At 39.9% G+C, this 16121-nt stretch overlaps 7 protein-coding genes and 1 pseudogene across 8 annotated transcripts; 4 read left to right on the top strand and 4 right to left on the bottom strand. All coding sequences in view use genetic code 12, as the record gives it.

The window, feature by feature from the left end:
- Nucleotides 1-208: 208 nt before the first annotated feature.
- I9W82_004201 lies at nt 209-1176 on the top strand (annotated as a pseudogene). The gene is made up of 2 exons: nt 209-402; nt 957-1176. Coding segments are annotated over exons 1-2 (414 nt in total).
- A 482-nt stretch (nt 1177-1658) lies between these two features.
- I9W82_004202 (leucine-rich repeat domain-containing protein) lies at nt 1659-4019 on the bottom strand (the record flags this gene model as incomplete). Its single annotated transcript, XM_067693250.1, has 1 exon — nt 1659-4019. One exon carries the CDS (start codon nt 4017-4019, stop codon nt 1659-1661), a length of 2361 nt encoding a protein of 786 aa, XP_067546990.1.
- A 1750-nt stretch (nt 4020-5769) lies between these two features.
- On the top strand, nt 5770-10146 carry I9W82_004203 (pleiotropic drug resistance family ABC transporter; the record flags this gene model as incomplete). Its single annotated transcript, XM_067693251.1, has 1 exon — nt 5770-10146. The coding sequence occupies one exon, from the start codon at nt 5770-5772 to the stop codon at nt 10144-10146; it is 4377 nt and encodes a 1458-aa protein (XP_067546991.1).
- Nucleotides 10147-10384: 238 nt separating this feature from the next.
- On the bottom strand, nt 10385-12634 carry I9W82_004204 (uncharacterized protein; the record flags this gene model as incomplete). The annotated part of the gene is made up of 1 exon (XM_067693252.1): nt 10385-12634. The coding sequence occupies one exon, from the start codon at nt 12632-12634 to the stop codon at nt 10385-10387; it is 2250 nt and encodes a 749-aa protein (XP_067546992.1).
- An 891-nt stretch (nt 12635-13525) lies between these two features.
- Nucleotides 13526-13798, bottom strand: I9W82_004205 (uncharacterized protein; the record flags this gene model as incomplete). Its single annotated transcript, XM_067693253.1, has 1 exon — nt 13526-13798. The coding sequence occupies one exon, from the start codon at nt 13796-13798 to the stop codon at nt 13526-13528; it is 273 nt and encodes a 90-aa protein (XP_067546993.1).
- Nucleotides 13799-13892: 94 nt separating this feature from the next.
- Nucleotides 13893-14687, top strand: RVS161 (amphiphysin-like protein; the record flags this gene model as incomplete). The annotated part of the gene is made up of 1 exon (XM_067693254.1): nt 13893-14687. The coding sequence occupies one exon, from the start codon at nt 13893-13895 to the stop codon at nt 14685-14687; it is 795 nt and encodes a 264-aa protein (XP_067546994.1).
- A 59-nt stretch (nt 14688-14746) lies between these two features.
- Nucleotides 14747-15349, top strand: I9W82_004207 (uncharacterized protein; the record flags this gene model as incomplete). Its single annotated transcript, XM_067693255.1, has 1 exon — nt 14747-15349. One exon carries the CDS (start codon nt 14747-14749, stop codon nt 15347-15349), a length of 603 nt encoding a protein of 200 aa, XP_067546995.1.
- Nucleotides 15350-15547: 198 nt separating this feature from the next.
- I9W82_004208 (uncharacterized protein) lies at nt 15548-16107 on the bottom strand (the record flags this gene model as incomplete). The annotated part of the gene is made up of 2 exons (XM_067693256.1): nt 15548-15580; nt 15658-16107. The coding sequence occupies 2 exons, from the start codon at nt 16105-16107 to the stop codon at nt 15548-15550; spliced, it is 483 nt and encodes a 160-aa protein (XP_067546996.1).
- Between the last annotated feature and the right edge of the window lie 14 nt (nt 16108-16121).

Genomic DNA, 16121 nt, shown 5'->3' on the forward strand with positions numbered 1-16121 from the left:
TTGCGGATAGGAACACACAGTATAGTGATTTTCGAAAAGAAAGAACAAATGACTGGGTAATCACTAAGCACAGATGACTAGGTGTTTACATTGGTGTCTTCGTTTATCTTACTGCTGTTATCCAATGATGTCTTGGTGGAGATTGTTGCTCATCAAATCAAGAAATACCCTAGACAAAGCAAGTTCAGGATGATACTGCGAATGCAACATGCTCTCACCATCACCGCTGAAAGAGCCTACTGGTGAAAGTTGCTGTCAAATGGCAGCTGCACTGGGTGAAGATTTTCAGTTTGCCAAGTTGGAACAAGAGGGACATGCCAAACATTGGATACTACTTGGAATACGGAGATCACTACTGCCAATTACCATTCTTATTGAGCCGTACCCACTTAGAGCTACTTGGTTTAACAAAACAATATTGGGAGGAGATTGCCACATTTTGTCAAGTTAACAATCAATTGGAGACGACAAATACATGAAGTGATAAGAGAATAGAACGAACTCAACTGCAAGTTACCTAATACCACTGGTCCAAACCGCTGCATAAAGTTCGTGAGAATTCAAAAGCAGCATTCTGGTGAAGGATCTACATTCTGTCATTCTTGAGAAAAGTTAGATGACTTAGTTTACTTATTTGAGAATAGAGCAACAAGTACAAAAACAGACAGAAATATACTAGGAAACCTTGTGATCAACTATTTAATTTGAAATTGGTATCTGCTACTGGCCCAGCTTTGATTAAAACATTTGAGTGTCTCAATGTCTCGTTGTAACGGTACAAACCTGGATGACCTTTGAGATTGAGTCCTTGAAGAAAGATTTAAAGGGGTCTTGATACAACAACCGTAGAAATGAATGCCGTACTGCTGCTTGTTAAAGGAAATGCGACTATTATGGTGGGTAGACACCGACCATCTACGTCTTTGATGATTTGGGGATAAATTGGGGCACTGAAGATGCAACAACAATACAGGGTTTGCCGTTGAACAAAGCACAAACTTCCCCCAGATAGCACAACAGGAAGAGGTAAATAATCAAGCCGTTAAAGTGTCTTTACACTCTGCTTTTGAAGACCGTCAACATTGGCCAAGAAGCTTATGGGATTGCAATCCAGTGTTTTGTTTACATAGTGTTATTGATATGAATAAAGGCATTGATCTTAAACTACATACATGAATGGTCTCTGTCGTCTAGGAATGACCATCTAGAGTGCACATACCTGAACCTATAACTTAGATTCATAACCATTGGTGAAAGCATTCCATCCAAATAACCATTGTTGGAATTTTCTATCAGACCATTGATCTGGATTTTCTGCATCTCTACCTTTCATCAATACATCTCTTTCCTCTTGCTCATCACCATCTAGTAAGTGCCAGATAGCACCATTCTTTCGTGCACCTGCTTCTTCAACTCTTCTCTATCTCTTCTTTTGGTATTGTTTGAGAGCTTTTGATATACCATGCAAACACAAAGATTCCACTGTTCAGTGCTCACTATAACATAAGAGAATGCACATCTAAAGAGTTGATTTCACACTTGCGTCAAGTTCGTTGATCACAGATTTGGAAGATCATTTGAGTCACCAGCTTCACTGGTGTTCATTTTCAGATTTGATTCACCCTTTGAGTAGCCTATGCCCAATCTAACCCACTCTCTTAGTCCATATCCAGATTTGACCGCTCTGAGCCCGTATCCAGATCTGACCCACTCTCTGACTCCATATCCAGGTCTGACGGCTCTGAGTCCGTATCCAGATCTGACCCACTCTCTGATTCCATATCCAGATCTGAGTCATCAGTATCTGTAAAACATTTCCTCCTCCGAGTAAGATACTTATTTGGAAGTTCATTTGCTACATAATTGTCGCTAGTATCATAGGGCTCGCTGTTAACCCAAACCAATTGAGTGGACTTTGGCAATTGTGCTAGCAAGGTTGAGATGTCTCCTTCCCGTAACTGGTAGTTTTCCGACAACACCAACTCGTATAAGTTATTGTGCAAGGTTTTGCCATTGTGACCAGCCATCGCCATCGAGAAGCTTCTTAATCGATTCTCACTCAAATCAATCAGTTTGAGTTTTGTAACTGTCTCAGGGAATGTCAATTGTATCTCCTTAATCTTATTGCAGTTCATATTAAAGACCTCAAGAGCCGATGAGGTGAAGTTTAACTTAACACTCTTTATCTTGTTATCAGATATGTTTATCGTCTTCAATTTTCTGAGATTGCATAACTGTACCGGTACTTCACTAAGCTCATTACCTGATAGATCAATTTCCTCAAGTGACTCTGGTAATTTCATATTTAAATGAGTCAATCCACAACTCATCATCTCTAGTGACTTCAAATTCAGCCCAAGCGTCACATCATGTAGCTTTTGGAATTCGCACCCATTCAAATCTAGTACGCGCAAGTTATCGCCAAAATGAAATGCATCATCTTGTATGCAGTTAAAGGCGAGGTACCGCAATGTGGCCGGCAACTTACACTTTGACAAAACCAAATCGTTTCTTCTTAAATCTAGAAGGTCAATTTGGAGCAACTCACCAAATTTATTAAACACAAGGTCAACATTTTTCAATTCATTTCCTGAAAGATCCAACGCCTTTAATGTTCGTGGAAATGGAGGTTTGCAAATTTCATAAATACCCTCCCAGACCAATGCTAACTTCTTGAGATTCTTGGGAAATTTTATATCGCCAATGGAATTTATACCATTCTCACACAAGTTCATTTCTTCAAGAGAATCAGGAAAAGTAAACGAATTAATGTAGTCACCAATCACGCATCGTTGAAAATCAAGGATTTTCAAGTTCACAAATTTTGAAAAGTCCAAATCCGAATCGCTCCAGTCAATGTCAGCGCCATCAATTAGTTCTAGTTTCACCAAGCTACTCGGGAAGTATTCAAGAATCTGCCGACTACTGGGAAGTTCCATTGTTTCAAGACGTATCTCTTGCAAAGTGGAAGGTAGTTCTGAAGGGTGCCATTGTCCATTCTTCATTTCGGTTTGGTCAAGTCGCTTGGAAGGCAATAGTTGTAGCTTGGACTGAGATTTACTACTTAGTTTCAATGAATCCAATTTAAAACCTTTTTTATCTGCTTCTTCGTATAAGATCTCCAAAAATTTCTCATCAAAGAAACCTTCTTCACCTTCATACTCCATACTCGTGGTCTTGCTACATGTCATCAACCGGAGAATGTCTTTCACTGACGAAGGAAGATCTGGCCCTTCGTAGGAGACCGAAATCAGCTCCAATGAGGGAAACTGTGCTGATTGGTCGGTAACACCTTCGATACAATCACAAGAGTGTAAATGTAGCCGTTTCAATGTTGGTGGTAGCTTCTGGAGATCTATTGAATATTCTTGCTCATCCAGCGGCGTATAGTCAAGCTCTCTTAAATGGTGATACTGAGAGAAGGATCCATTTATCTCACATCCATCCAACTGTAGAACCTCAATGTCCCGTAAATATTCCAAATCAATTGCACCCATTGAGGACCCAAGAGGAGACAGATTGATGGACAAACCAATAAAGCGCTCCTTGATAGGGCCAATAAGTGACGGAATTTTAGCTAAGTCAAGAGTGTAATCCGACTCCCATAAGTCTATCTTCAATTGCCTTTTCACAACTTTGCTAGCCTTCAAACATTTGAGCAACTTTTGCATCTCAATCCAATCAAGAATTGTTCTCATCAAGTAGGAAAACTCCAATTCAATTGCAATACTATTTTCCACACAATAATCATCAAAAGCTTGAACCTCCGCAATGGTATCAAAATCTGTTGTACGCCTATTGGACACAATCAGGTAGTCTTCAAACTTAAATGGCGTGGCTGCATTGTCATATTTGTAGGTTGATCTCCTCATTATCACATTGTTTATAGCTTGTTGAATGTTTGGATTAGATTGTAGCAATGTGCTATTAATGAGCTTGCTGAGGTTTGTAATACCAGCAATCAGCACTATCTCAAATAGGATGTCATGTGGGTACTTATCTAGTATTAATCTCGACATTCTCTACCATATTGTTTGCTGTTTTGTTGTAAACTGAAAAAAAGTTGACGAATCGACGAAAAAGTTATCAACTTTACAGTTTATTTTCACATGCACCCAGAGGATACAAGTTAGCAACTGTGAAGCCCAAATTATTAGAGAGAGAGGAGCGCTTACCATCAGTCAGAGTCCATCATCCTCCCCCAATCAGATGAAGTGTAAACATTGATCAAGAAGACATGAAAGATATCACCTGAGCAACCACGATCACAACCAATTGAAGATCCTAAAAGAGTACACAACTACGGACTGTCAAACATCACTCAAAAACCGTCTGATGCAGTTAGGATAAACACAGTATTGTGGATAGAAACACACAGTATAGTGATTTTCGAAAAGAAAGAGTCAATGACTTGGTATCTGCAAAGGACGAAATAGTTAACATCAATCAATGGGGTCTTGGTGGAATGGATGATTTATCAAGTAGAAGAAACACCATCAACAAGATGACAGTACAACTAATCATCATTGAAATGATTAATTAGGAGGTTGTTGTCAAATTGTGACAGTAATTGGTGAAAGAAGACTCAATTGGCAAGTTGGAAGAAAAGGGATATGCCACATCTTGGAAACTACTCAGACCAACACTGCCAATTATCATCAACATTGAGTTACATACACTCTGAGTGTTACTCGAGTAAAGGCACAGTTTTACTAGAATTAGGTACCTTTTGTCAGGTTGGCAATCAATTGGAGACGCTGCACACAGCAAATGAAGAGAATACAACGGAGGCAACGGTGAGTGCCCAATACCACTGTTCCAAAGTGCTGCAGAAAGTTAATGGTTAGAGGAAGCATCATCGGATGAATGTTGGTACATTAGACCAATTTGGAGAAGGGAAATAAGAAACACCCGAAATCAAAAGAGAAGGACCAACAAGGACGCAATTAGGCGGAGAAGAAACCCATTGAGAGAACTTGGAGGTGATCAAGCAACTTGACAAAAGAGGTGACATGAAAGCTGATCAGTTACTGCAAGTACACTGTTGCAAATCTTGACTCATCTCGAAGGGCAACTGGATAGAGATAGTAACCTATAATACTATAAGCACAACTGAATACAAACAAATATACTCTATTCAGAAACGAACTGCTCTGTAACCTCAACGGCATCCCTCATCTAAAAAAATAGCGCACCGCCTTCATCACTGTAAATTCTGCTTATGTCATCACTTCCTTTTTAAACCCGAAGTTTACCTTAAACCCGTATACAATCTCCGAATTCCCTTTGTTGTCAGATTTCATCGGAGCCTTCGATGATACAAAACGGTTCACCGAAAACACGGAAGAGATTTTCGGATTATTTCAAGTTCCGAAAAAAATAAAAAGAAATAAAAAAAAAGAAACGAAAAAAAAAGCGCCGTTCTTTTATCAAGGTACATAGAAAGATGATGGAGTGGAGACCGATACTGGACCCAAGTATATTCTCCTTTCCTGTGAAGACTAAAGTGTAAAGGGAGACTCATTAGTCATATTCTTAGCTCTGTACAGTGACCACGTTCATGTAAATTTTGTAGGTTACGAATTTGAAGCACGATCCAAATAAACGGCTTTGCGAGGGATTATTTTTTTTTTTTTCGGTGCAACTTTCTGAAAAAAAAATGTTCCGATTCCGTGTTTTGATAAAGCCTTGAAATTGGATCCTTTTGGGTATAAAAGAGATTGAATATCTCATCATGATAATGGATTCTATTTGTCTAGCACCATAACAATGTCTGAAAAACAATCGAAAGAAGACTCGGTTGGAGAAGAAACCAATTCATCTTCAATCCATGAATATTCCGGTTTTGATGCGGCTAACATACTTCAAGTTGCAAAGACTTACACCAATGAGGATACTTCAGCATTGAGGAGATACCTCACACACATGTCACAAGTACCTGGTGTGAATCCAATTGAGGTTGAAGACGAAAGATTAGATCCAAATTCTCCAAACTTTGAAGCTAAATTTTGGGTCAAAAATCAAAAGAAATTGCTTGATACAAACCCTGACTACTACAAGCCTTCAAAATTGGGGGTTGCTTATCGAAACTTGAGAGCTTATGGTACCGCCAATGATACCGATTATCAGCCAACTGTTACTAATGGTCTTTGGAAATACGCCATGGAGGCAATATCAATGTTGAAGAAGGAAGATGAGTCAAAAATGTTTGACATACTTAAGCACATGGATGCTATTATGAAACCAGGCGAGCTTACAGTGGTGTTGGGTAGACCAGGTGCTGGCTGCTCTACATTGTTGAAAACAATCGCAGTCAACACGTACGGCTTTCACATTGGTAAAGAGTCAAAGATCACCTACGATGGGTTGACACCAAAAGAGATTGCTAAGCATTACCGTGGAGATGTCCTATACTCAGCTGAAACCGATGTTCACTTTCCTCATTTGTCAGTGGGTGACACTTTGCAGTTTGCAGCCAGAATGAGAACGCCACAAAATAGAGGAGAAGTTGATAGAGAAAAATATGCAGAGCACATGTCTGATGTGTATATGGCTACATACGGGTTATTACACACAAAAAACACCAACGTTGGTAACGATTTTGTCAGGGGTGTCTCTGGTGGTGAAAGAAAGAGAGTTTCCATTGCAGAAGCTTCCTTAAATGGAGCCAATATTCAGTGCTGGGATAATGCCACTAGAGGATTGGATTCTGCAACAGCTTTGGAGTTTATCAGAGCATTGAAAACATCAGCTGCTATTTTGGACACCACGCCATTGATTGCCATTTATCAGTGTTCACAAGATGCTTATGATTTGTTTGACAAGGTTGTTGTGTTGTATGAAGGATACCAAATCTTTTTTGGTCGCGCTGACAAGGCCAAAGAATTTTTTGTCAATATGGGATGGGATTGTCCTCAAAGACAAACTACTGCTGATTTCCTTACATCATTATCCAACCCATCTGAGAGAAATGCACGTCCAGGGTTTGAAGATAAAGTACCTCGCACTGCAGAGGAGTTTGAAGCAAGATGGAAAAAGTCTCCTGAGTATGCCGCCTTGGTTGAGGAGATTGACGAATACTTTGAATCTGACAACAACAAGGAACTCTACCATGACTCACACACAGCAAGACAATCAGATCACATCCGTCCAGCATCACCCTACACAGTGTCATTTGGAATGCAAGTGAAATACTTGATGCATAGAAATTGGCTAAGAACTAAAGGTGATCCCTCAGTCACATTATTTTCAATATTTGGGCAGTTGATTATGGGTCTCATTTTATCATCAGTCTTCTACAACATGAAAGGTGATACCAACTCATTCTTTTTCCGTGGCGCATCGCTATTCCTTGCTGTGTTGTTTAACGCATTTTCATCACTTTTGGAGATTCTAGCCCTTTTCGATGCAAGACCAATTGTTGAAAAACATAAAAAGTATGCGCTTTATCGACCATCTGCAGATGCGCTAGCTAGTATTATAACCGAGTTGCCAACAAAGCTATTAATGTCCATGTCATTCAATTTTGTGTTTTACTTTATGGTCAACTTTAGAAGAAATCCGGGAAGATTTTTCTTTTACTGGTTAATGTGCATCACATGTACCTTGGTTATGTCACACATGTTTAGGTCCATTGGTGCTGTGTCAACATCGATTGCCGGAGCCATGACTCCAGCAACTGTCATTTTGTTAGCCATGGTTATCTTCACAGGCTTTGTCATCCCCACACCAAAGATGCTTGGTTGGTCTAGATGGATCAACTACATTAACCCTGTTGGATACGTGTTTGAAGCGCTTATGGATAACGAATTCTCCAATCGTGAATTTTCATGCTCAGCTTTTGTCCCAACTGGTGCTGGTTATGAAAACATTGCAAAAGCAAATCGGATTTGCTCAGTTGTTGGTGCAAAAACGGGGAGCGATGTTGTTAATGGTACAGACTATCTCAGATTGTCATATGAATACTACAATTCACACAAGTGGAGAAATTGGGGAATCACTGTTGGATTTGTTGTGTTTTTCTTGTTTATTTACGTTGCGTTGACTGAGTTTAACAAAGGAGCTATGCAAAAGGGTGAAATTGTTTTGTTTTTGAGAGGATCTTTGAAGAAGAAGAAGAAGGGAGAAACTCATGATATAAGTGGTAGGGCTTTACGTGAAGCAGAAGGAGAAGCAGCTCGATTTGGAAAGGAGGAAGCAGAGATACCAAGCAATAGAGAAACCTTTTTTTGGAAAGATTTAACCTACCAAGTTAAGATCAAGAGTGAAGATAGAGTTATTTTAGACCACGTTGACGGGTGGGTCAAGCCTGGACAGATTACGGCATTGATGGGAGCCTCTGGTGCTGGTAAGACGACATTGTTGAATTGTTTGTCTGAGAGGGTCACCACAGGTGTGATTACTGATGGTACGAGGTTGGTCAATGGTCACTCCCTTGACTCGTCTTTCCAAAGATCTATTGGGTATGTCCAACAGCAAGATTTGCACTTGCCTACTTCAACTGTTCGTGAAGCTTTGCAATTTTCTGCCTATCTCCGTCAATCGGACAAGATTCCCAAGAAAGAAAAGGATGAATATGTTGACTACATTATTGATTTGCTTGAAATGACGAGCTATGGTGATGCATTGGTTGGTGTTGCCGGTGAAGGATTGAATGTTGAGCAGAGGAAGCGTTTGACTATTGGTGTTGAGTTGGTCGCCAAGCCGAAATTGTTGTTATTCCTTGATGAGCCAACATCCGGGTTAGATTCACAAACAGCATGGTCGATTTGTAAATTGATGAGAAAATTGGCAGACCATGGACAAGCTATTTTGTGTACCATCCATCAACCATCAGCTCTTTTGTTGCAGGAATTTGATCGTTTGTTGTTTTTACAAAGAGGAGGACAAACAGTTTACTTTGGTGACTTGGGAGAAAACTTTGAAACTTTGATCAAATACTTTGAATCTCACGGGGCTGATCCATGTCCAGCGGAAGCCAACCCAGCTGAATGGATGTTGCAAGTTGTCGGAGCTGCACCAGGATCACACGCCAAACACAACTATTTTGAAGTGTGGAGAAATTCACAAGAGTATCAAAATGTTAGGAAAGAAATTGCCACTATGGAAACCGAGCTTTCGAAATTGCCCAGAGATGAAGACCCAGAAGCCAAATTCACCTATGCTGCTCCAATTTGGAAACAATACTTGATCGTCACAGGGAGAACTATTGTACAATATTGGAGAACACCAGAGTACATATATGCAAAGGCTTTCCTTGTCATTTCGTCTGCCCTTTTCAACGGATTCTCCTTCTTCAAAGCTGATAGATCACGACAAGGTTTACAAAATCAAATGTTTTCCATCTTTATGTTCTTTGTCCCGTTCAATACCATGGTGCAACAATTACTCCCTCAATTTGTGAAACAAAGAGATGTTTATGAAGTTAGAGAGTCACCTTCGAGAACTTTTAGCTGGTTTGCTTTCATATCTGGACAACTCACAGCCGAAATGCCATATCAAATTGCGGTGGGAACAATTGCATTCTTTTGCTGGTACTATCCTCTTGGGCTTTATGCAAATGCAGAACCTACTGATGCTGTTAACCAAAGGGGAGTCCTTATGTGGCTTTTCATCAATTGCTTCTACGTCTACACGAGCACCATGGCTCTTTTGTGCATATCATTCATTGAACTCGCTGACAATGCCGCGAATCTTGCAGTGCTTTTATTTACCATGTGTTTGAATTTCTGTGGTGTGCTTAAAACTGGTGATGAGTTGCCTGGGTTCTGGATCTTTATGTACCGTTGCAACCCATTTACTTATCTAGTGCAAGGTATGATGGCTACAGGGTTGGCAAACAATTCAGCTAAATGCTCCACCACAGAGCTCTTGACAATTGAGCCACCAAGTGGTCAATCGTGTTCATCATACTTGAAATCTTATGTTGAGAAAGCAGGAGGATACATTCTTGATACCGATGGTTGTCAGTATTGTACCATTAAGGATACCAACAGCTACTTGGCCTCGGTAAGTGCCAGGTACAGCGAGAGATGGAGAAATTTTGGACTTATCATTTGTTTCATTGCAGTCAATATCATTTTAACTACAGTATTGTACTGGGTTGCCAGAGTTCCAAAGGGGAACAGGGAAAAGGAGAAGAAGTGAGGATATATACATATAATAATACACGTAATTGAATCTACACTGATGTGCTAGACAAACCAAGTCCTAGAACATGTACAATTGTATTGAATTTAAGTGTACTTAACAGACACCGAACATTATCACTTATCCTTTGACCACACACACGATTGGAAGAGAAACGATTACAATTACAAATAGCGTTACCAGAGTATAAAGTGTTGAATAAACCATATTTATATATATCATAGGCCCGTATTGTCTACCGATGACAAAATAGTTTCCCTTGTCCTTTGTTAACAACCATACCATCTTCGTCTGTAATCCACAAATACTGGAGTGAGTTGGATAGTGAAAATAGCAACCCCTGATCCATCGTAACTTCTTCATTATCGGAAAGATCAAGCTCGTACATGTCTTTATGCACAACATTAGATCGGAAACCAAGTGACAGACCCGTGATTTCTCTTAATTTGTTTCTTCCCAAAAAGAGGTTCCAGAGCCTGGGTTCACATTCTCCACGAAAGGACAACAATAAACTCTCGATACGATTACCCGACAAGTTCAATGACTCAACCGAGGAAGAAAGCTCAATGTCAACATGAGTGATCAAGTTCATCGAAAGGTCTAAAATCCTGAGCCTCGGCAAGTTGCTTAATTCTGTAGGAGCTTCTTCTAAGGACGTGAACAGAAAATCAATCCCCTCTAGTGATGGAGGAAACGAAGTATCATTCAAAGTATAGGTACTTCCCACGAGGCACAAATACTTCAAGTTGCTGCACGAGTCCAACTTGAGGGGAGCGATATTCATCAAATGACATTGCGTCAAACTCAAATGTTGCAAAGAAGCCAGGAATTCTAAAGTAGAATCAAGAGGCTCACAAAACTCTGCATTGAGCTCTGCAATCCCCGAGGGTAACCTCATACACACATGGTTCCTAACGTAGTCCGCTTCAAATTTCCAGTCCAACAAGGTGATATTCAAGGACTCCTTCAGTGCATTGAGTGAAAGGTCACACAAGACGAGCTCATTGCGACTGACGCTAAGGTTTTTCATAAATTTGGGAAAGTGTGGTCTGTATATGGTCTTTATATGATTGTTCAGCAAGTCTAACATCAACAAGCACTTAGAAAAGCGAACGTCACTTATAGAACCAATAGAGCATCCACAGAGATTCAAAATTTCAACTGAATTGGGAAATAAAATGTCAGAAACATGGTGGCCAATGTCGTTTCCTTGCAAGTAGAGCTCTTTTAAATTTGGAAACCTTGAAAAATTTATCTCTTCACCTAATGGAGATTGTAGCGCATGAGAAACATCCAACACTTCTATGTTGGGAGGAAGAAGCTCCCACATTTGCCTACTATTGGCTATCTTACCGCCTAATCTTAATGCTCGTAAATTTGACAACAAATTTGAGGCAATATGATGCTCGATTGGTTGAGCGATGGTTAATTCAAGTTCGCATGATGGGATTGGCGTCAAAGGAAAACCTAAAAATTCCATAGATAACAGCTTCAACGGGGTAACTAAGTGAGACACATCATGTAAGTATTGGTTCAACATTAAATCAGTTGATCCGAACTTGCTTGATTTGAAAGCCACCTTATTCGTATTGACGCATGTTAGGTCTTGTAGTAATGATACCATGACCCTGGAAAACTCTTCATCCTCACTGTCAAACTGGAGACAAATTTCCTCAAGTGAGAACCGGTATCGGTATCTATGCAATGTTTGCAATGATTGTTTAAAAAACTGGCATTGGTATAAGTTGAGAATTTTCAATGACGAAGGCAATTTCAAATCAAGGATATTATGACAGTGCTTGTCTGGTTCATAATGGAGCTTTTTCAAGTTATTGCAATTTTCGAGGGATCCTCTCACATTATAACCCACGATGCTCAACTCTTCGACACAGGAAAAACAATCTAAATCGATGAAGCCAGGAATGTCGCGTTCCAGAAGCCTAACTGAAACCAAAACATCCTTAACACTGATGAATAAGTCAGACAATCTATCCAAATAAAGATCAGGTGACTGACAGCAATTTTCAAACGACACCTTCAATTTCACCTGGTCACTTTGCTTGAGGCTTTCAAGTAACAATTGAAGATCAGGCAAATCATGACGTTTCCTTATACAAAAGTCTATTTCATGCACTGCATTGATCCCTTCAGTAACGTAAAAGTTGAACATGCTCTGAAATCCCCTACTAGTGGCAACTGTAATCACATTAGTATCCTCCTTTTCTAAGAAAGGCCGTTCTACCGGGTCATTTTGGAATCTCAAGTTGCGTTTGGCAATCACATCGATGAGTACTTGCTTTAAGTTTGTATTCGAATCCAAGAACGACTGATCGAACATTTGTTCGAGGTTACTGATTCCAGCTTCACCAATAATAGGAAGCAAGATCTCTCTTGGGAATAGATTCAAAATATTTTGCAGCTGTAAAGCATTGTCAGGTACACTCTGGCCATCGCTGGCTTTTAATCTCTTATGAATAGAAGCCATTGGTATTCAAAAGAAAGATGAATCAAAATGTTAGAATTTTACAGAGTTTAGGACGCCTTTATAACAACTCGTCCATTTTGAAAAGTTTATTATAGTTTGAAATTAGAGTTTATTTTATTTTCTGAACACGAGGATGAAACAACCTTTCAAAATCTTTTAAGATTATCTATAGAAATAGAGGTACTCAGGAATGAAGTCACAATCCATGATCAGATATGAAGTTCATCCTTTCTCTACAGTAAGTGCTGGTAGTAAAAAATGTATCATACCATTAGCGACTAGAGTTGAGTGTACTACTATGATGGTTGAAAGGACGTTCGAAACAAAGTCTCACAATCGTTCTCCACCTATGGAGTTATCAAAATTGAGAGGGCTCATAACCGTTTATCAGATTATAACTAATAAGCAGTGTTTTATTTCACGTATACTTCAAGATTTTGCAACCAGAAGATGCATATACACTAACGAGTATCAGAGACACCCCAAAACAGTCTTGAGAGTAGGAAGTGCTTATTAGTCCAACTGCTTCTATCTGGGTCGATGTGTACCACACAGGGGAGTATTAGGTTTACCAATGGTATAGTGTCAAAAGATACGATTGCGACAACTCCGAGGGAGATCATTGAACTAGAATGAATTTTCAGAAATGCTCATCATGAGTCGAATGAAGTTACCCCAACTAAGCTCGCCATTACAGCGATGGCGAGAATTAGCTTTATTAAGGAGCATGCTTTCCCCACGGTGATTGCCGAAAAGGTCAGGCGAGCCTAGGGAGGTTGTTTGCGGAATCGGAAAGAAATTGAAGCTGAAGATAGAGGCAAGAGGAAGAAAGAGGAAATCAAGGAGGAAGGGAGAAAAAGAAAGAGAAAAAGATCTAATATGCTCGAAACCTCACTGCTTTATTAGCTTGCTAACGTAATCTTGTATATATACCAAATCGTTGTTTAGTTTGTTGTTTAAATGTTGTAACTGTTTGATGTTGTGTATAAGCAAGGTGGACTGTTCTCGGTAGTTTTCAATTTGTTGAATGTTTTCCTCCCTGGTGGCAGTATCTGCAACCACAGTAGAGTCCACGGCATCGGCACCAGCATCCACAGTCTCAACTTGTTTGGCAGCTGGCGTATTGCCTTCCTGTGTCATTTCAGCTTCTCTCTTATCACTCATAATAGTTGCCCTAAAGCCACACTCGATTCTTAGTTTTTTTTTTTTTCGTTGACCAATTGAAAAACCGCAACAACCGTCACACAACAACAGCAAAATGTCCTGGGGAGGGTTCAAAAAGGCAATCAATAGGGCCGGGGCATCTGTCACGGTCAAAACCGTCGACAAAGTAATGGATAAAGATTTTGACATCGAAGAGCGAAGATACAAGACATTGAAATCGGCCGGAGAGAATTTACAAAAAGCGTCCAAAGGTTACTTGGACAATATCAGAGCAGTCACCAGATCTCAAGTGGTGATTGCAGAAATCGTGTCGAATCTTTACGAAGAATCAAAGCAAGGAAGCTCCTCATACTCTAATATTGCAGCATACTACCAGCAAAGTGTTCAAGATTTCGACGAGGAGACAGTAAAGCAATTGGATGGACCTTTTAGAGAGACAGTGTTGGATCCAATCACCAAGTTTGCCAACTACTTTACCGAGATTGATGAAGCTATCAAGAAACGTGCTCATAAAAAAACCGATTACGAGCAATGCAAGTCAAAGGTGCGAAGGCTTATTGATAAGCCAGCCAAGGATGCTGCCAAGTTGCCAAGAGTTGAAAAGGAATTGGCTGTGGCAAAAGAGATATATGAAGATTTAAATGAACAATTAAAGGCTGAGTTGCCTCAATTGATTGCTCTTCGAGTTCCATTTTATGATCCATCGTTTGAAAGTTTGGTCAAGATTCAATTGCGATTTTGTACCGAGGGGTATTCAAGATTGGCGCAGGTTCAACAGTACTTAGATCCAAACTCTAGAGATGAATATGCTAATGGTGTATTAGACGGCAAGATTGATGAATTGTTGGGTCAAATGCAAAACTTGCAAATAGCTACAATAGGTAAATAAATTAATACAAGAAATTATCCTCTTTTTTTTCTTTTTTTGCAACACACTTTTCTCCAAGGATGTCTTTTAAGGAGAATATAGTTCTGGACGATCAGAGTGATAGGGAAGAGTTCGAAGAGAGGTTCAAGCCAACCGATGTTCAATTTCCATTCACAAAAGTCCATTCAAACACATATCAACCTAATCGTATTGAATCTACAATCAATGCAAGACAGGAGCAATCAATCAGAGCAGATCCCAAACCTGCTAGTGTTTCCAGTGCTGATGAATTTTATGAAACTTCTCCTGTTCTTGAAGAGGAGGAGATTTACTTTCCCACTCTTCTTGATGAAACAAATTATCCAGTGGTTCACGTCCCAATTCAGCCCCATATGTCTCGCCCATTGAACAAGTTTGGAGATCTCAATTTAAAGAATATCCCCATTGCTCAAACACCGAAATCGTTCCCTTTGGATTCACAGGGGGCTAGAGACCAAGATGAAATTGCCTTGTACAACATTATTGAGTATGAAATCGACGCTATCAAAGAAACAAGCTCTTGGTGGTCACCGAAAGATTGTTGGTCAAAGTTTGTACACCGGGAGGAGGATGTTGAGGTGGAGGAATCAATCATGGGCGATGCAAATTTGGATCAAATATTTGACAACATTTACAGCACATAGTTGCGTTGTGTATATGAAGCACATGCTTGCCAGCATCCTACGCTATGCCGTGATTCAAATTGCTGCTTCTCTGGGGTTATATCTAGTTGAATGTGGTTGTTGCTATCATCACCTAATATTATAATCCTCTCTCGTAGTGCGCTTCGTAGTTCAGTCGGCGACCTCTCAATTACCTCATCAATCAACTCTTGGATTACGTCATGATGCTGTCCCTTGTTTAGCAAGTTGACTCTTGCGTCCTCCTTTGTGGTGACTTCTCGCAAGTCACAAACAACACACAAGTTTACACACTCCATGGTAAAGTAAACCACCACTGCGTTTGTCTCATTTGCACCATATACGGCTAGTACTGACCATGGTAGAAACACAATCTCCTGCACTCGCATCTCTTCCAAAGTGTCACTTATAACACTCTTCAATGTATTTGAAAAATGCTGATCTACCACGACCACACCGTCAATGACACCCTCTGACAAGATCTCCTGAATAAGCTGTCTTATAATATCTAATGAGAATGCCTCCTCCCTTAACGGTAGAAAATGACCCAAATTCTTTTCATACTCTTTCACCTGTTGTTGATACTTTGGTAAAAGATTTTTCACAATTTGATCCTTTTGATCTGGTGTCAATGAATGGTCTATGCAATAATCAGGCGGCAATATCTGTAAAGGACAATTAAACTCCACAGAGAGCACTTTAGGCTGGTCAGTTGGCACTCCGGCTTTCAAATTGGTACCAGTAATCTCCAAAACCCACATTTGGTGTTTTCAGT

This window comes from Candida metapsilosis, assembly GCF_017655625.1.
Source record: "Candida metapsilosis strain BP57 chromosome Unknown scaffold6, whole genome shotgun sequence".
NCBI classification, from domain to species: domain Eukaryota; kingdom Fungi; phylum Ascomycota; class Pichiomycetes; order Serinales; family Debaryomycetaceae; genus Lodderomyces; species Lodderomyces metapsilosis.